The sequence below is a fragment of the Nannobrachium achirus genome (genome assembly GCF_963921795.1).
Source record: "Nannobrachium achirus genome assembly, contig: SCAFFOLD_251, whole genome shotgun sequence".
NCBI classification, from domain to species: domain Eukaryota; kingdom Metazoa; phylum Chordata; class Actinopteri; order Myctophiformes; family Myctophidae; genus Nannobrachium; species Nannobrachium achirus.
This window is the reverse complement of record NW_027664698.1, coordinates 84342-105672: the sequence shown is the minus strand read 5'-3', so window position 1 is coordinate 105672 and position 21331 is coordinate 84342. Positions and strand designations below refer to the sequence as shown.

The following is a 21331-nucleotide window of genomic DNA, read 5'->3' as shown; positions in this document are numbered from 1 at the left end:
AAACATAAAATGACTCTCTTCTCCACTAGTCCCTCCCTAACGTTTTAGTCTAGTTTTTATTTTGTTGACGAAATTGTCAATATATTTAGTCTTAGTTTTAGTCATTACAGCTTAGTTTTTATTTAGTTTTTATTTAGTTTTCGTCAGTGAAAAAAATGCACTCGACAAACATTTTTTGTCATAGTTTTAGTCGATGAAAATCAACACTGACTCTCAGACTGAGTTTTCGAATGCCAAGTGAGTCTTCAAAGGGGGTTTGAGACGTTTGCTTTAACATGAGGTGGAGGATGGTTCCACAGTTTGGTCCCTCAGACAGAGGAGATGATCGTCTCCGTGGGTCTCCAGTCTTGTTGGTGGAACTTCTTAATTAAGAAGTCTCAGCAAATATTGAATTATTGGTTCAGAAATGCGACAAAAATCGGGGTGACAAATTGATAAAGAAATAAACCATTTTCATTTTAAAACCATCACAGAAGGAACAGAATGAGGTGCGTGTTTTATTTTTGGCTTTTACTTTTTATTAACTTTTGTTGGAATTTGTTGCCTCGCAAATCTTGTGAAACATACTTTATCCAAGACAACGTCGTTGTGTACGATCAGACTGCTTATTGGGAACGATACGCCTGGCTTCATCGCTGTACAGCAATGGCGTCAGTTCAGAAAAAGCTACGGTATGGCAACATGACTGGTGTCTTGCAAGACACCAGTCATGTTGCCATACCTTAGCAACAGGCACGATACATTTATTTTAAGAAGTACATTTTATTCCTCCCCCCCCCCCTCCCGTTCCTAGGGTTTCTTGGGCTGGATATGGCAGCCTGGAACGGTTGTTCAAGTGCAGCTAAACTTGGCATGTTGGTAAACGTGCCACAATTAACAATAATGCATTGCACCTGTGCAGCTGACCTGCAGAACCTGGGAATATACCATTCTGTCAAGATGGGGATAATATAATTATAATATCTTGTCAAAGTGACCATTTTGTAAAACTTTGCATTTGTAGTTATTTTACTGTCATTTTAACAACATAATAACCAGCACAGATAGACAAAGAGACATGTGTGGATTTATATTTAAAAGTAACTTTTATTTCCCCCCCTGGACCCAGGGTATGGCAGCTGCATACCCCTGGACCCCCCTGGACCCAGGGTATGGCAGCTGCATACCCCTGGACCCCCCTGGACCCAGGGTATGGCAGCTGCATACCCCTGGACCCCCCTGGACCCCCCTGGACCCAGGGTATGGCAGCTGCATACCCCTGGACCCCCCTGGACCCAGGGTATGGCAGCTGCATACCCCTGCCATACCCAATTGACTCCCTGCTGTACTGTACAGGCGGAAGATTAGTTTGCTTTTGCGTTGATTACAAGATGTTTTGCCCCTGCTGACATCACACTGACATCACACTGACATCACACTGACATCACACTGACATCACACTCTGTTCAGTGGAGGGTTTAGTTGTGATGCTGACATCACACTGACATCACACTGACATCACACTCTGTTCAGTGGAGGGTTTAGTTGTGATTAGAGTTCTCAAATTTGGCCCGAGCCCGACCCTACCCGGGCCCAAAAAATATAATAATTAGTCGGGCCGGGCCGGGCCGGGCCCCGGGCTCCGTCACTCAAGCAACAGAGAACAGGTGCATATCGCTGTCTGACTGTCTTCAGCGCAGCACTGCAGCCTGCCTAAGTTCCTAACCAATGGACCAAGGATAATCGGTGACGCATACGGAAGTATAGTCTATCAGTCTCAAAGAGCAGTCTGGTTGTTGTGATGACGTCACAATCGAAACCTTTGGATACACGGAAATTCTGCCACAGCACAGCAGCGAGTCACCGCGGCTACGATGAAAGTTTCCAGCTGCATGTTAAATTAAAAGGCAGCAGACAATTTCACAAGTTTGTAATAAGTATAAATCCAAGAAAACTACTTTCAAAGCAGAACCAACCTGGATATTATTGACAAGGACTTAAGAGGATTGTATTACAACAACATCAACATGATCAACCTAAAAGCACCATACGTTGACATCCTCTTACCCTATAGAGACGATCATCTCGTCTGGTAAGATATTAATAATTCCATTATGCTTTCTGGTTAATCAAGTGTCCTTTGCTGCTGCTGTGTGCATTTATATTTAAAGGGTTTACAGCCGCAGCGCGACGCTTATTACATGCCTGAGTTGTGTATGTTTGTGGTCAGGTGGTGTCGCGCACTAAACAACAGATCTGCAAGCCCAGAATGCAAGCCAGATGAACACGTTTTGGGTTTATAGATCTGTCGAGCCAGCTGCCTGTGTTTGATGCGTCACCGTTGAAAGGACGAAACATAAATCACGCAGGCAGCGACAACAGCATGGAGAGAGAGGATGAGAGCTGTATGATTGAGATTGACTGTTGACGACAACAGGGATTTAACGTTAGCCCATTTTGTGCAGAACCTAGCATGTTTCATGAACAATTTAACACGTGAAGTTGCCATTTCGCCAACTATTATATGTCCATTCTCTCACTGTTGTAATTTGAGACACTGGTGCTGCCAGCTGCCTACTGGCGACTTATCTTTTTTTTTTTTTTTTGCTCTCTCTCTCTCTCTCTGGCTTTCGGGTTTTCGGGCGAAAATGATGATAATTGTTAGGGTCGGGCCGGGCTTCGGGTCGGCCCTTTCGGGCCCAGTTAGGGCCGGGCCTTAATTTTCATGCCCGTTGAGAACTCTAGTTGTGATGCTTGGCGTTGGGTTTGGGTTTACTGGCAGCAGCAGCGAGGATAATCATCGCAGTTGGCCGAGTCCAGATATTGTTTAAAAAAAAAAACAGATCATTTTCATCACCACAAGAAACGTCCAATAATGTATTACTTCCATCGTACGCCGGAGGCGAAAACAGCCGATCGACAAGCTCACGCCACGTCGCACGCGCAACGTGGCGTGAGCTTGTCGATCAGGTGTTTTCGCTCGCGGGACGACCGAGTCGAACGGCTGAGTATAATAAATCTTAAAAAGTTGGAGCGTTCGTTTCTACAGAAGAACTACACAAAAAAAAGAAAGCTATTGTACGTCGCCGGCGAAGATAAAGTAAAAGGCCTTCCAAGCTAATGATCTGCGGCTGAATGGATGATCTGGAGAGGAGGGAGCATTAATAAGAAGGAGGAAAAAGGGAGAATTCTTTTGGTCTCTGTTTTAATGAATATTAATTGCCGCCCAGGCTTGGCGACGAGGAGAGCTGACAATAAGATAGATATGGTGTTATGCTTCATTCATCCTGCCTCCCCTCCTCCACCATGTTATACACTGGAGAGAGGGAGGGAGGGAGGGGGAGAGAGAGAGAGAGGGAGAGAGAGAGAGAGAGGGAGGGAGAGAGAGGGAGAGAGAGAGAGAGAGAGAGAGAGAGAGGGAGAGGGAGAGGGAGAGAGAGAGAGAGGGAGGGAGGGAGAGAGGGAGGGAGGGAGGGAGGGAGAGAGAGAGAGAGAGGGAGGGAGAGAGAGAGAGAGAGGGAGGGAGAGAGAAGGACCCTGGTTGCCCCCCCCCCCACCCTAGAGAATTGTCATTGTTCTCACATAATATAAATCAATAGGGACCCTCGGGGGGAAAACGGCGTCTCTCGCAATGCTTTTTAAATTGCTTTCATGGAAACTTCTTCCTCTTCTTCTTCTTGGCCGGGAAGAGAGAGAGAGAGAGAGAGAGAGAGAGAGAGAGAGAGAGAGAGAGAGAGAGAGAGAGAGAGAGAGAGAGAGAGAGAGAGGTGCATGGTGCCACAGAAGACCTAGATACCACATCTCATACTTACTCTATACTATACTGTTAGGTGCCATGTTGTTCTAAGAGTTAAGGGGAGCACACACTGGACGCGGGCGGCTGCGCAGCCGAAGAGTTCTAAGTTGTACCGTTTAAGGCAGGGGTCTTCAACAGGGGGTCCGGGACCCCTAAGGGGTCCTCAGAGTTACAACAGGGGGACTGACAAATCTTTGTGTGATAGGGATAATTATTTTAAATGAATAACTTGAACCCTCACATCCCTATTCTGAGGATAACTTTAGAAAAAAAATAGCAGATCTACAAGCTCTCACCGCCTCGCGCTGCGAGGCGTTGAGAGCTTGTAGATCGGCTATTTTCGGCAAATAGGTTTGGTTTGGAGGTAAAAAAGAGCAGACCAAGTACAGAGTGAAATCACTGATGTCAGGGGAACCACACTAGCAGAATCCCTTTTATGCCCATATATGGAGATCCCTTATGTCATCAATATTAAGCACGTATCTAAAAGGACTTTATATGGGAATGATGGAGGAAGACAGCCTGCATATGTGGAACTGGTTCGACAGACAGGGAAGTCAATATATGGGCATAAAAAGTTTGTATGTATGATGTCAGATGTCATAGGACTTTCACATAATGAATAACTGAGTAAGCATGTTTGGTGGTTGTTTGTTTGGACTCTCACAGCATATCTCCATATACAGTACACGGATCTCCATATATGGGTACCAGGGGTCTCCATATATGGGTAACTGGTCCGATATACATCACTGGCCAGACGGCCAAGACATGGCACGAGGGCGAGGTTGCTTGTCACCCTGAGGTGTTAAGCCTCGATCAGAGTCGGGTCCGCGTTGTGGTGCCTTGTAGTCTTTTTGAGCGTTAACGTTGGAGTTTTATGACTCAAAAAGACTACACCGCACTTATCCACCGCGGATCCGACTCTGTTCGAGGCATTACTAGTATGTACTTAGTTTGTTAAATAGCTGTGTCAGATATGGCAACGTCCACTCGTCCAAGCATCCTTAATGACTCACTAAGACCTAGTTTACTGAGACCAGGCACGTACACAGCACACATAGACATCCCTGGGGGCTTGAGCCCCTGCCCTTTTACTTGTAAAAAGTGCCCTCTCCAGACCATGAATGCAGTTTTTACTATGGTTAACGAAATGCCATACCTGAAGGCAGCATTCAAGAAAATTGCCTTGTTCAAACTCTCCTGAACTTGAATGCAGCATCTTATGTTGAAAGAATTGCCCTCTCTGTGTAGAAATCCATGCCGTTACGCCACATCTCCAGTATTCACTTGATTATGTTTAATTCAGTGTTGTATCAAGCACCGGAAATAGCCGACCTCCAAGCTCACAACGCGGTGCAGCGCCACAGTTTGGAGGTCTGCTATTTTCGATATTTCCACCAAAAGGTCCGTAGATTTAGTCGTAGATTTAGTCGCCTAAAATCTTATGATATTTAGTCGACTAAAATTTGACTAAAACTAATACTTTTCAGGTGACTAAATTATGACAAAAAATAAATGACATTTTATTCAAAAGACTGATGAAAATGTGCTGTCACAAACAACAGTGGAGCAGAGAGACAGAGACGGAGGGTCAGGGACGTGCAGAGCCAGTTAGAGAGGCAGGGTCTGAAATGTCTAAAAGGGCCTTTTGGTGAAATAAAATAGCAGACCTCCAAGCGACGCGCTGTCGGCTTGGAGGTCTGCTATTTTCTGTGCTTGATTCCACACTGAACTAAGCATAACATAGTCAATACTGGAGATGTGGCGTAACGGCATGGATTTCTACTTCCAAATGCATCCAAATTCAGGAGAGTTTGGACAAGGCAATTCTCTTGAATGCTGCCTTCAGGTATGGCATGGAAAGAGGGGGCATTTGCATTTCTTTCACCATAGTAAAAACTGCATTCATGGCAGGGCTGTGCTGGCCATTGGGAAAAGCGAGACAACTCCCGAATGGCCGGTTCATTTCCTGGCCGGTCCAGGCCGGCCATTAGGAGAAAAAAAAAAAAAATGTCGGCCTTCGTTCCATTTTGGGGGCTGGGCGGCCAACAAAGTAAATCGTCACTGTCGGGCAGAAACCTCGTATCTCCAAGTTTCAAATATGTATTTTTTTTCGCAAAGCAAAGCCCTGCTTCATAATACAAGGCTGTCGCACAAAAGTAGTGAAAACAGCAGATCTACAAGCACACAACGCCTCGCAGTGCGAGATCGGCTCTTTTCACTAGTTTAAATCATTTTTAAAATGGTTTTGGACATACAAGGTTTCCACCCGACAACGACGAAATATAACTCATGTAATTGGCCCACTGGCTTGTCACTTTGTCACAAATCTTTGAGTAGCAGCAGCGCTATAGAGAGAGATCTCTCTCTATAGCGCGCAATGAGGGCCTCTCCAACTCTTTTTCCCGGGCTGAATCAGGGGCCCAGCACGTCCCTGATTCATGGTCTGGAGAGGGCACTTTTTACAGGCGGATAAAAAGGCAGGGACTCAAGCCCCCTTTGATGTCTATGTGTGCACCTGCCTGATAAGGGTAGAGAGAGAGAGAGAGAGAGAGAGAGAGAGAGAGACAGAGAGAGAGAGAGAGAGAGAGAAGGCTGCATGCTGATTGGGTGGATATTGGAGGCTGTGTAAACCTTGTTAAGCTGTGTGTTTGCCAGAGGTAATCCCAAACACCTGGCCTGGTTAGCAGGGATCAGGTGGAATTTGAGACGATGTGTTGAAGACGAGGCCTGACCCCGCGGCCGCTCCGCTCCGCCATCCGTCTCCGTCTCTCTGACACATCAACCCTGGGTGGAACTAAGGTCATCAGTTACATCAAGGGTCTTCACCTGGGGGTCCGGGACCCCTAGGGGGTCCTCAGAGTTACTACAGGGGGTCCAGGACCCCTAGGGGGTCCTCAGAGTTACTACAGGGGGTCCTCCAAATCTTTGTGTGATGGAATGTTTTTTTGAGCGGTGCAAACCGCTCCTATAAATGGCTGTGCGTGTGTCTGTAGCCTTTTTCCTCAGCGGTTTGCCATAGTAAAATGTGTGCGTAGCATCATGTTTGTCTAGTGATGTCATATGTCGTATGTCTGTAGCCTTTTTCCTCAGCGTTTTGCCATAGCAAAACGTGTGTGCGTAGCATAGCCTGTACATCCTAAACTCAAATCCTAGTCTGAAGACGTTATGCAAGCACGACCACCGCTCACTTCACATTGGGTGTGATTTTTCTTCTTTTTTTGAGCGGTGGCCATAGAGTGGCTGTGTGTGTGTGTAGCCATTTCTCCTCAGCGTTTTGCCATAGTAATGTGTGTGTGTGTAGCCTGTACATCCTAGACGACCACCACTCACTTCACATTGGGTGTGATTGTTTTGTATTAACCTTGTATATCGGCTATTTTCGACAAAGAGGTTTGAGGGGGAAAAGAGCAGACTAAGTACAGAGTGAAAGGTCAAGTTTATTAAGTATTGACGGTTCAAGTGGTTAAATATCTGAAAACACACATTGACATGAATCCAAAATACACAAATCTATGAACAGGTTGTGGGGGGTCCTTGCTTCATCTCTCTCTCTCTCGACTAAGGGGTCCTTGCTTCATCTCTCTCTCTCTCGACTAAGGGGTCCTTGCTTCATCTCTCTCTCTCTCTCGACTAAGGGGTCCTTGCTTCATCTCTCTCTCTCTCTCTCGACTAAGGGGTCCTTGCTTCATCTCTCTCTCTCTCGACTAAGGGGTCCTTGCTTCATCTCTCTCTCTCTCGACTAAGGGGTCCTTGCTTCATCTCTCTCTCTCTCGACTAAGGGGTCCTTGCTTCATCTCTCTCTCTCTCTCGACTAAGGGGTCCTTGGCCTGAAAACGTTGAAGACCCCTGAGTTTATTCTCGCCCTCATGTGCAGTGTGGTGGAGATACATCACAGTACAACATCAATATGCTTAATAAGACTAAGACTAAAAGAGATTTTGATACTATAGTCGTGAGATATTTCTCTTACTCCAGGGCTCCACTGGCGGCGTCGCGCTGCTCTGCGTCTTGACGGCGTCACATTGACGTCCGACTGGCTCCACTGAACGTGAATTTGTTGATATTTCAATCAAAGATCAGATGAGGATATGGCATTTATCATCTGTAAAGTTATGCCTAATTTATCATTTATACTGTGTAAAGTGCCGAAAAAAGTAGCAGATCTACAAGCTCACAACACGTCGCATGCAGTCAGGACATGCTGTTTTGTGAGCTTGTAGATCGGCTATTTTCGGTACACTCGCACCGCCACGACAATGTATAAAATCTGGCTTTAGTGTTCAGAGAACTTCAGACTCAGTCACTGCTGACCTGTTTGAGGAGGAAGAAATGAGAAAGGAGTTGTTTCCCAGCCTGTTGTGTTTATATATCATTTTTATCAAAGTAGAAGACCACGTAATTACATAAAAAATATTCTAGGATTTTTGGGACATCTAGTCACCCTAGTGAATGATGTGAATGGATAGCCAACAGCAGAAAAGCACGTAGGCTATATAGCCTACATTTAAATATAGCCTACATTTAAATATAGCCTACAATGCATTTAATCATATTTTATACATGACTGGACGTTGTGTCGGACGGCGTAAAAAAATTGAACCAGGGCGTTTTTTGAGTTTGGACGCCGTCACGGGAGCGTCCGACGTTGCCTTTGCCGTCGGCAGTGGAGCTCCCTTCATTGATTAAAACCGGAGCGTTCCCAGCGTTGATGTTGACGCGATGCTCGAACAAGCCAGGCAGCATTACCCCCCGGCTCCACCGGGGGGTAATGCTGCCTGGCTTGTTCCTGTACATTTCACATGTACCGAGGCTTCCCCCAAAACAAGTGCTGGGAGATGTTGAATTTCTCTGTCTGTCCACTGAATGCTGCTCGCCATTTCTGTTTGACAGACCATGTGGTCTGTTTTCTATGGATCATAACTTACACACAGATCATCATGTTTTCTATGGACCATAACTTACACACAGATCATGTTTTCTATGGACCATAACTTACACACAGATCATCATGTTTTCTATGGACCATAACTTACACACAGATCATCATGTTTTCTATGGACCATAACTTACACACAGATCATCATGTTTTCTATGGACCATAACTTACACACAGATCATCATGTTTTCTATGGACCATAACTTACACACAGATCATCATGTTTTCTATGGATCATAACTTACACACAGATCATGTTTTCTATGGATCATAACTTACACACAGATCATGTTTTCTATGGACCATAACTTACACACAGATCATCATGTTTTCTATGGACCATAACTTACACACAGATCATCATGTTTTCTATGGACCATAACTTACACAAAGATCATGTTTCTATGGACCATAGCTTACACACAGATCATCATGTTTTCTATGGACCATAACTTACACACAGATCATGTTTTCTATGGACCATAACTTACACACAGATCATGTTTTCTATGGACCATAACATACACACTGATCATGTGTTTTCTATGGATCATAACTAACACACAGATCATGTTTTCTATGGACCATAACTTACACACAGATCATCATGTTTTCTATGGACCATAACTTACACACAGATCATGTTTTCTATGGATCATAACTTACACACAGATCATGTTTTCTATGGACCATAACTTATACACAGATCATCATGTTTTCTATGGACCATAACTTACACACAGATCATCATGTTTTCTATGGACCATAACTTATACACAGATCATGTTTTCTATGGACCATAACTTACACACAGATCATGTTTTCTATGGACCATAACTTACACACAGATCATGTTTTCTATGGACCATAACTTACACACAAATCATGTTTTCTATGGACCATAACTTACACACAAATCATGTTTTCTATGGACCATAACTTACACACAGATCATCATGTTTTCTATGGACCATAACTTACACACAGATCATCATGTTTTCTATGGACCATAACTTACACACAGATCATGTTTTCTATGGACCATAACTTACACACAGATCATGTTTTCTATGGACCATAGCTTACACACAGATCATGTTTTCTATGGACCATAACTTACACACAGATCATGTTTTCTATGGACCATAGCTTACACACAGATCATCATGTTTTCTATGGACCATAGCTTACACACAGATCATGTTTTCTATGGATCATAACTTACACACAGATCATCATGTTTTCTATGGACCATAACTTACACACAGATCATCATGTTTCCTATGGATCATAACTTACACACAGATCATGTGTTTTCTATGGATCATAACTTACACACAGATCATCATGTTTTCTATGGACCATAACTTACACACAGATCATGTTTTCTATGGACCATAACTTACACACAGATCATCATGTTTTCTATGGACCATAACTTACACACAGATCATCATGTTTTCTATGGACCATAACTTACACACAGATCATGGCAGCTGTAAGGTGTTTCTGTGCAAGATATCGATGCGTTTAAATGTGGAGATAGCAGTAAAGATGTATGTCTTGTTCAACCTGCTATAGATGGGAGCAGGGATGTGCAGATAATGTTAGAGAGGCAGGCGCTGACATTTCTAAAAGAGCCTTTTGGTGAAAATATTGAAAATAGCCGACCTCCAAGCTCACAACGTGTCGCGATGAGACGCGGTGTGAGCTTGGAGATTGGCTATTTTCAGTACTTGATACCACACTAAAGTAAGCACAATCAAGTGAATACTGGAGATGTGGCGTAACAGCATGGATTTCTACACAGAGAGGGCAATTCTTTCAACATAAGATGCTGCATTCAAGTTCAGGAGAGTTTGGACAAGACAATTCTCTTGAACGCTCCCTTCAAGTATGGCATGGAAAGAGGAGCATTTGTATTTCTTTCACCATAGTAAAAACTGCATCCATGGTCTGGAGAGGGCACTTTTTACAGACGTGTAAAAGGGCAGGGGCTAAAGCCCCCTTCGATGTCTGCGTGTGCACGTGGCTGCAGTAAAGCTGCATGTCTCGTTCAGCCTGCTAGAGGTGGATGTGACATCTGGGAGGTTGGTCATGCAACCCTCCCTGCAGCTCAATCATTAATGCATCATTCCTGTTAGGCTCTGTGATTACACAGCTGCTGGGATCCACTTATTTACTGATCCAGCAAACGCTATCTCAGAACAGCCTCAATGATAGATGGCATTCAGAACAGCCTCAATGGTAGATGGCATTCAGAACAGCCTCAATGATAGATGGCATTCAGAACAGCCTCAATGATAGATGGCATTCAGAACAGCCTCAATGGTAGATGGCATTCAGAACAGCCTCAATGATAGATGGCATTCAGAACAGCCTCAATGGTAGATGGCATTCAGAACAGCCTCAATGACAGATGGCATTCAGAACAGCCTCAATGATAGATGGCATTCATTTGTGGGGTTTTTTGGTTGATGCCTGGGCTTTGTTTGTCATTTTGTCACACACACGCATGCACGCACTAGTGGCGTCAGTTCAGTAAAAGCTAAGGTATGGCAACATGACTGGTGTCTTGCACGCACGCACGACACCAGTCATGTTGCCATACCTTAGCAACAGGCATGAGACATTTATTTTAAGAAGTACATTTCCCCCCCCGTTTCTACGGCTGATATGGCAGCCTGGAACGGTTGTTCAAGTGCAGCTAAACTTGGCATGTTAGTAAACGTGCCACAATTAACAATAATGCATTGCACCTGTGCAGCTGACCTGCGGAACCTGGGAATATAGGCTACCTTTTTGTCAAGATGGGGAGAATACAAGTGTGGAGAATATAATTATAATACCTTATTAAAGTGAGCATTTTGTTAAATTTTGCATTTGTAGTTATTTTACTGTCATTTAACAACATAATAACCAGCACAGATAGACAAGAGACATTCATATTTAAAAGTAACTTTTATTTTCCCCCTGGAGTCAGGGTATGGCAGCTGCATACCCCTGCCATTGATTTAACAAGAACAGACGAGACATTGTGGCGCACAAAGAGAGGAAATGAAACGGATTCATGGCTGGCTTTGGTCTTATGACTATATAAGGTCTTATGGATGACAGTCATTATGACTATATAAGGTCTTATGGATGACAGTCAATATGACTATATAAGGTCTTATGGATGACAGTCAATATGACTATATAAGGTCTTATAGATGACAGTCAATATGACTATATAAGGTCTTATGGATGACAGTCAATATGACTATATAAGGTCTTATGGATGACAGTCAATATGACTATATAAGGTCTTATGGATGACAGTCAATCAAGGCTGTTTCATAATTAGCGGTTTTGTGTTGTTTTGCCACATCTGCTCTTCAGTCAGATATTTATGGAAGTCACAGAACTTACAGAACTTACAGAACTCCATGCCTGTCAAGTCACTCGTGTAATTTCGTTCACATTATGAAAACTACATATTTTTGGAAACTTCAGAGTATAACAAATCAGAAAATCCATGATTCCATTTGCAAAATCCGTAGGAAAAAAAATACCCTCAAAAACATCTGCTTTAAGTAGCATATGAGGGGTCAAACTAGGGGTTTTAATGATTCTGAATCCAATGCAAGCATTTGTTTTGCATGAAAAACATTCCTTGGGCTAAAAACAGCCCCCACGAAACTGTCAAAAGTGATGAGTAATCACTAAACCATAGTTTTGTTGGGCGGCCCAAGGAATGTTTTTTTTGTGCAAAACAGATGCTTGCATTGGATTCAGAATCATTAAAACCCCTAGTTTGACCCCTCATATGCTACTTATATGAACGCTAGGGTTCAAGTGGTTAATATAAAAAAAAGGGGAAAACGTTTCTTTCACACAAAGATTTGGAGGACCCGCTGTAGTAACTCTGAGGACCCCCTAGGGGTCCCGGACCCCCCGTTGAAGACCCCTGAACCAGAGAATGAAATCATCCGCACATCGTGAGAAGAGACATGGCGTTCTTTGTAGATCCGGTCAAAAGCGAAAGAGATCACGTTTGTTATCGCTCGGTTGATTTGATTTGATTTAATTTATGGTTGTTTTGTTTATAAATCTCTGTAAACATGTTTTTTCAACTAGAGATAATTCTATTACATTCGGTCTCGGGGGTAAAATGATTATAATGGATTACACTGCATTCGTCTGTCTATTGCACAGATGTGAGAGACTGTTGGCATGAAGGAATAAGCTTAAAAGCATTCAAGAGAGATCCGTTTGAGAGTGTGTGTGTGTGTGTGTGTGTGTGTGTGTGTGTGTGTGCGTGCGTGTGTGTGTGTGTGTGTGTGTGTGTGTGTGTGTGTGTGTGTGTGTGTGTGTGTGTGTGTGTGTGTGTGTGTGTGTGTGTGTGTGTGTGTGTGTGTGTGTGTGTGTGTGTGTGTGTGTGTGTGTATTGACTGCGGTGCAGTGAATGAAGATGAGTGGAATATCAGACGAGGAACAGTACAGTAGAAATTGTCTGTCCAACTGGCTTCTTGGAACTAAAGCTTATTGAAGTACTCCTTTATGAACACTGAAGTTGTAACGAGGACTTTACACATCTTTTGCCGTTTAGAATACATCTTTTGAAGTCTTATTAATCTGGGAATGACTTTAATGAACCTCTTTTCTGTTTCTGTTTTCTGTTTCTCACCCTAAATATGCAATGAAGCAAAAAGAGACAAAGTAGTCTCTTGCCACTGTGTGACATCCATTAGCCTATACTAAGTTGACCACCTGGAACCCCCATCCCAACCCCACCCCAAGGACCACTGGTGGTCCCCGGACCACTGTTTGAGAACCCCTGGTGCACTGAAGAGAGGCGCTCAGGGCACCCCATAAATCCGAGGCACCCCTACATTATAATGTTCACTCCCAGCACCTTATATTTATAGCATATCGTCGTTGTCGGGTGGAAACCTTGTATGTCCAAAACAGTTCGTTTTGTATTTATCATCTATCAAATGTACTAAACTAGTGAAAACAGCAGATCTACAAGCACACAACGCCTCACAACGCGAGGCGTTGTGTGCTTGTAGATCTGCTGTTTTCACTAGTTTTGTGCGACAGTCTTGTATGATTACCAAAAGACGTACACATTTGAAAATTGGAGATACAAAGTTTCTGCCCGACAGTGATTATGTTGCGTAGGAAAACGTTGAGATAATAGCCATTTTGGTTAGAACTGACTGAAAATAACGTTGTACTTCAAGTTTAAAATGATACTACCTGTAAATATTTTGTAAGTAATATTTAAGTGTCCAAATAAATTCCAAATATTATCAAATGATCTCGCGGCACCCCTGGACTGCCATCGCGGCACCCCAGGTTGCCCCGTCACCCCAGGGTGCCCCGTCACCCCAGGGTGCCCCGTCACCCCAGGGTGCCCCGTCACCCACTTTGAAAACCCCTGGTCTAGGCTGTTGATGATGTGGTCGTTATGAAGTCTGTCAGTTTGTCTGACTGTTTGATCAAGTCACTGTAACATCATGTCCTCTCCCTCCTCTTAACATCATGTCCTCTCCCTCTTCTCCTCCAGATGTAGACGAGTGTGCTGAGTCTCTTGACAACTGCAACATCGACGCCATCTGCCAGAACACCCTGAAGTCCTACAAATGCATCTGCAAGTCAGGCTACAAGGGAGACGGCAAGCACTGTGAAGGTACGAGAAAACAACTTCACTTAAAGACCCTATGCTGAGTCTGGGATTCCCCCTCACCAATTAAAGGGATATTTCACTTTCAAAAAAACTTTTGGTCATTTTATCGTCTAATCAGGCTTTTATGAACACCCTGAACAGTTTTTAATTTGCTTGATTCAATATTTAGATATTTGATGTAAATGCTACCAGGCCCTCCAGGCCCAGGGCCTCTCCCCACACACACCCATTGTAACTTCAAACTTCATTTTAACCATGTCTAGCCTACAGCCCCCTGCGGGGGCCTGGCCCCTTTGTGTGTGTGCCTGTTAGTCCCCCTTGGTGTGAAGCAGACAGACTGTGATGTTGCTCTCTCTGGAACTGCCCCCGGACTGGGAGTGCGCTGCTTGGTGACGCCCATTTGTGATGTAAATCGCATCACAGGACAGCCGCCTACAGGCCAACATTTGGGGAAATATTTTAAACATTTGGGGATTATGAGAAGTAGAGACACATTTGAAGGTGATAAAGTTGATGTTGGGCAAGGTACATGCGTTATTGATTTTTGTATTATGTTTTTTAGACAATTGAACAACTGCTGAACGTGGAGTTACAGATGGAAACACACACAAACACACACACAAACACACGGGGCGATTCTAATTAAGGTTGTGGGATAGATTCATTAAAAACACATTTTTTTTGGTGACTCATACTACCCTCCTAATACGTGAGCAGGCCGTGGTTTTTTTATAACCTTTTTCCATTTATTTTTAATCATTATTTTTTGTATTTAATTTTTTCCATTTTCCCAAATAATTATTAAAAATAAATGAAAAAAGTTATCGAAAGAAAAAAAGAAAAAGAAAAAAAAAACGGACTGCTCACGTATTAGGAGGGTATTATGAGTCACCAGAAAAAATAATGGGTGTTTTTAATGAATCTATCATATGGTTAAAATGAAGTTTGAAGTTACAATGGGTGTGTATGTGGAGAAAAGCCCATAAGGTGTTTCCCTGTTGAAAGTGGAATATCCCTTTAAAAGCTGAAAGTTCTGTGTCACTAGTTTAATTAAAACTAAGAGAGGAGGGGAGAGGGGTTAGGGGAGGGGAGGGGAGGGGAGGAGAGGAGAGGAGAGGAGAGGAGAGGAGAGGAGAGGAGAGGAGAGGAGAGGAGAGGAGAGGAGAGGAGAGGAAGGGGGGGAGAGCAGCCAGGTGCAGCCCCTCCTCCCGTAGATGAAATGAAGCAGTAAATGTGCTCCACATGTTTGGTTTGACAGAGAAGATGGCAGCTCAGATGAAACAGCCCTCATCAGGCTCACTGAGGAGGCTGTGCCAAAGCTGTGCGGGGAGATTTACACATGATGCAGCCCAGGGCAGAATGCCTTGTCCCAGGGCGTCACAAGGATTGGGGGGGGGGGGGGGGGGGGGGCAAGTAACTAGGGCCCAAGGTGGAGAGGCCCTAGTAACTTTAGCTATTGAGAGCTTGTATATCTGCCATTTTTGAAAAGTCGTGAAAATGTGTGCAAATCTTGAATACATGTTTTTTTTTAAGCGGGGGGGCTGCAGCTGAATATTTTGAGATGGGGGTCCGTGGCCAAATACATATCATCTTGGGGGTCCTTGACATGAAAAAGTTTGAGCACCACTGACATGGAAACGTAGGTTTCTTGCACACATTTTCACAATTTTTCAAAAATAGCAGATCTTTACGTCTGCACGTTTTTTTTTAGTTTTTCTTTCTAATGGTATTATTGCAAAACCATATTTTACAGTGTCATTTCTTCTTCCCTGGCTATCATTATTATTCTTTAATTTACTGGACTGTGTGTTTCTCGTGGCCCGCTGCCCTGTGGGTTATAAAAGTTCTATTTGTGTATGAAATCCATTGTAAAATGTGTGAGCGTTTTGTCTTGTAGCCGTCAAGCTCGGCTCCTCTCAGAGCCGCTCTGAATGGAAAGCAAACACACTTTAATGAAGTTTAGATTGAGTTTAAATTAATAGGGTTCAGCTCAGTGGCTCTCTGACTTTTTCACGTCAAGCTAAAAAAAAGTTGACGTAATGAAATAATTAATGCATATTTGGAGTTTTTTTTTAAGATCTTTAGAAAAATAAAAACCAGTAAGACTCCCTAATCGGAAGATGAGCGACCGTCAGGTCACAGACACAAACTTTAGAAGGCAGTCGTAGCCAATCAGGAGGGAATATGGGAAATGGGACAGATCCATGTTGATGACATGACTTTAGAGATACTGTGTACCACTTTGTGTGATTTTAGGGCAAAATCTGTAGGAGCAGTGTCCAAAAATGTGTTTTGCAAGAATCGGCCCTGATGGTGGCGCTAGAAGAGGGCCATGTGAGAAATCAGGGGCGGAGGTTGTGGTTTGCCATCCAAGGAGTGTGTGTGCAAAGTTTGGCATGGATAGGGGCAACGGTGGCGGAGATAAGAGTAGGGTCAAAAGTGTGATGTGACGGACAGACAGACAGCCGGTGGAGCTTTTCATAGTAGCTTGCGACCTGATGGTCGCAATTAAAACATAGCAGATTTACAAGCTTTCACAACGCGTTGCATCGGCTATTTTCAAGTAGTCAATAGGGTTGAAATGGTTAATACTCATTTAGCTGGGGACCCCCTGGAACCCCACTTTGAGATCCACCGGTAAATATCCGATCTATAAGATCACAGTGTGTCGTATCGCGATGCATTGTTAGCTTGTAGATTTGGTCCGTTGTGTTGGCTTTAACCCATTCAGGCCTAGGATAATTGAATGCTTTAACCAGTGAAAAATAGCAGATATACAAGCTCACGCTGTGAGCTTGTAGATCTGCTATTTTGGAAAAAGTTGTGAAAATGTGTGCAAATCTTTGAATATTATGTATTTTTAAAGCAAACGTTTGTAACTCAAATTTTGCTTCTGGGGGTCCCTGGAACTAAATATAGCAGATATACAAGCTCACAGTGCGGCACCGAGCGCGGCACCGAGTGCCGCACTGTGAGCTTGTAGATCTGCTATTTTTGAAAAAGTTGTGAAAATGTGTGCAAATCTTTGAATATTATGTATTTTTAAAGCAAACGTATGTAACTCAAATTTTGCTTCTGGGGGTCCCTGGAACTAAATATTTTGAGATGGGGGTCCGTGGCCAAATAAATATCAGTTTGGGGGTCCTTCACATGAAAAGGTTTGAGAACCACTGACATAGTAGTCTCTCAAGAACAGACTAACTGAGCTCCAGTTAAGTGAAAAGGACCTTTTCTTTGACGATGGCTGGCCAGATTGTTGACATAGAAACATAGTTTGTTTCAAAAAATCTTAGAAGGATTCAAAATACACTTATAGAATCGGGTCAAAATTCAAATTTTCCAGATAAAAAAAAAAAAATAGCAGATCTACAAGCTTACAGCGTGGCACTCGGTGCTGCGCTGTGAGCTTGTATATCTGATATTTTTCAATAGTTAAAGCATAAAATAATGATACACCAGTAAGACTCCCTAATCGGGAGATAAGCGACCGTTGGTCGCTTATCTCCACAAATAGGCCAAAAGTTTGTTTTACCAATTATTACACTCTATGTGAACATTTACATCAACAAATCCCAAGTACTATGCAGAACGACCCATTTCAAGTTTTTAATGTACAACAATATTTAGAAAATAGGTCGACAAGCTCACAATGCTACGCATTGTCCTCGTCCCTTATATTCCCATAGGTTATATGGAGATCTCAGTGTTTGTCAGTCCTTGTTCATTTATGCCCATATATGGACATCTCTATATCTACTGTAACAGTCCTTGTCCCTTTATGCCCGGAGATCTCTTAACTGTAAGTCCTTGTCCCTTTTATGCCCATATATGGATATTCCTGATGTCATCAGTATATGAACATATATGGGCTTTCTGATATGCCCATATATGGAGATCTCTTAACTGTAAGCCCTTGTCCCTTTTATGCCCATATATGGATATCCCTGATGTCATCCGTATATGCCCATATATGGGCTTTCTAATATGCCCATATATGGAGATCTCTGTATCTCCATATATGGGTATAAAAGGATACTTCAGGTCTGACATCAGGTTTGTTTATATTGGGTTGCTAGGTTTGACATCACAAACGCCATGGGCCATCTGACCTAGAAATCTATATTTGGGCATAGATGACTCATCGTGACCTCATCATGATTTCAATCGCTATAAAAGGACTCTCAGTGACATACACTCTCCACAGATAAAGCAGTCAACCAGCCTACCAGTCAACCCATTCTTTGATTACTTTGTACAACTAGATTAACTTTTCAATGGCATCCCCACTGGAATTGACCGAAATGTACGACAGACAATGCCGGTCTTATACCAGGAAAGAAGCATTTCTTCGACTCAGACCTTATCGCCAGGGTTGGCTTATAGCAGCTGTCGGTAGATAATGCCGGTCTTATATAAGGGTCATTTGTGTACGGTGTGATTTGCCATGGTTACTCATTGAAGTTGAATCTCCATATATGGAGATAACCTACGCATCACATTAAGTCTGACCTCACCAGCCCATATTTGGGCATGAGCAACTTATGTCTCCATATATGGAGATATGATGACATCACACAGTCCTCAGCCGATGATGTGGCGTGATGTCATACAATACACAAACGAGCCCAGATATGAGCAGGGCAAAGGTGTGACGTGTGACGTGTGACCGACCGACCGACCGACCGACCGACCGACCGACCGACGGCCGGTGGAGGTTTTGATACCAGTAAGACTCCCTAATCGGGAGACCAGTAAGACTCCCTAATCGGGAGATAAGCGACCGTTGGTCGCTTATCTCCACAAATATCACAACCTCCACCTCTCACGTCATACGGGTAGCCATAGTTACACCTGGAATGTTGAATCTCCATATATGGAGATAACCTACGCATCACACAAAGTCTGACCTCACCAGCCCATACTTGGGCATGGACGACTTATATCTCCATATACGGAGATGGCCATATATGGAGATACGATGACATCACAGAGTCCACAGCTGATGATGTGGCGTGATGTCATACAATACACAAACAAGCCCTATATAAAGGGGCAATTCTCACCAGGGAAGAGAGCATTGCCTGGAATGTTGAATCTCCATATATGGAGATAACCTACGCATCACACAAAGTCTGACCTCACCAGCCCATACTTGGGCATGGACGACTTATATCTCCATATACGGAGATGGCCATATATGGAGATACGATGACATCACAGAGTCCACAGCTGATGATGTGGCGTGATGTCATACAATAAACAAACAAGCCCTATATACTGATGCGATACGATGACATCACAGAGTCCACAGCTGATGATGTGGCGTGATGTCATACAATAAACAAACAAGCCCTATATACTGATGCGGAGATATGAGCAGGGCAAAGATGTGACGTGTGACGTGTGACCGACCGACCGACCGACCGACCGACCGACGGACGGCCGGTGGAGGTTTTCATAGTAAACTGCTCCCTGACGGTCGCAATAAGCGACCGTTGGTCGCTTATCTCCACAAATATCACAACCTCCACCTCTCACGTCATACGGGTAGCCATAGTTACACCTGGAATGTTGAATCTCCATATATGGAGATAACCTACGCATCACACAAAGTCTGACCTCACCAGCCCATACTTGGGCATGGACGACTTATATCTCCATATACAGAGATGGCCATATATGGAGATACGATGACATCACAGAGTCCACAGCTGATGATGTGGCGTGATGTCATACAATACACAAACAAGCCCTATATAAAGGGGCAATTCTCACCAGGGAAGAGAGCATTGCCTGGAATGTTGAATCTCCATATATGGAGATAACCTACGCATCACACAAAGTCTGACCTCACCAGCCCATACTTGGGCATGGACGACTTATATCTCCATATACGGAGATGGCCATATATGGAGAGATACAATAAACAAACAAGCCCTATATACTGATGCGATACGATGACATCACAGAGTCCACAGCTGATGATGTGGCGTGATGTCATACAATAAACAAACAAGCCCTATATACTGATGCGGAGATATGAGCAGGGCAAATTAAGGTGTGACGTGTGACGTGTGACCGACCGACCGACCGACCGACCGACCGACCGACCGACGGACGGCCGGTGGAGGTTTTCATTGCGACCGTCAGGGAGACGGTCGCAACTAAACTGCGACCTTACGGTCGCAACAATAATGTGTACCCGTTCTGAATGTTTCAAAAAATGCCCCGAATGTTCACACAGTGAGTCTGTGTTTTATTTAGGCTGCTATTTGTTTAGACTTGACAGATCACTGCAGAGGGCCAGAAGGTCCCGCTAGAATTTACTGTAAGGACATTTTTATTGCTCGCTGGTTTTAATTTATCTTGTTTATAAAACACTGTGTTCTGAAAAGATAATTCTATTACAGTCCCCGGTAACCTTTTATTGCTTTAGTAAACAACAGTTCAATACAGTATGGACACCATCTGACATGCTCACTCTGCGTTGTCTTGTTCTACGTCTGTCTATGCAAGGGTTGAGGATGTATAGTATAGTATAGTTATAGTATAGTTATAGTATAGTTATAGTATAGTTATAGTATAGTTATATAGTTATAGTCTAGTTATAGTATAGTTGTAGTATTTGTACATAGATTAGGGTTGCATGAGGTGGCGCGGGGTGGCATAGGTTGGCATGGGGTGACACAGGGTGGTATGGGGTGGCGCACGGTGGCATGGGGTGGCGCGGGATGGCATGGGGTGCCATGGGGTGGCATGGGGTGACACGGCGTGGCATGGGGTGGCATGGGGTGGCACAGCGTAGCATGGGGTGGCATGGGGTGGCATGGGGTGACATGGGGTGGCATGGGGTGGCATGGGGTGGTATGGGGTGGTGCGGGGGCAGAGGCAGAGTGGTGTGTCGGTGCTGTAGAGTCCCTGTCCTGTCAGCACCCATCAC

The 21331-nt window shown here is 43.8% G+C and overlaps 1 protein-coding gene across 1 annotated transcript in view; it reads left to right on the top strand.

Moving 5' to 3' along the window:
• Window positions 1–14271: 14271 nt before the first annotated feature.
• LOC308280839 (uncharacterized protein) overlaps window positions 14272–21331 on the top strand; it is a gene marked incomplete at both ends in the record, with an annotated part of 85934 nt that continues 78874 nt past the window's right edge. The window contains one exon of the mRNA XM_080755158.1: window positions 14272–14394. Within this exon, the coding sequence (XP_080611284.1) occupies window positions 14272–14394 (123 nt within the window). The remainder of the gene's footprint in view (window positions 14395–21331) is intronic.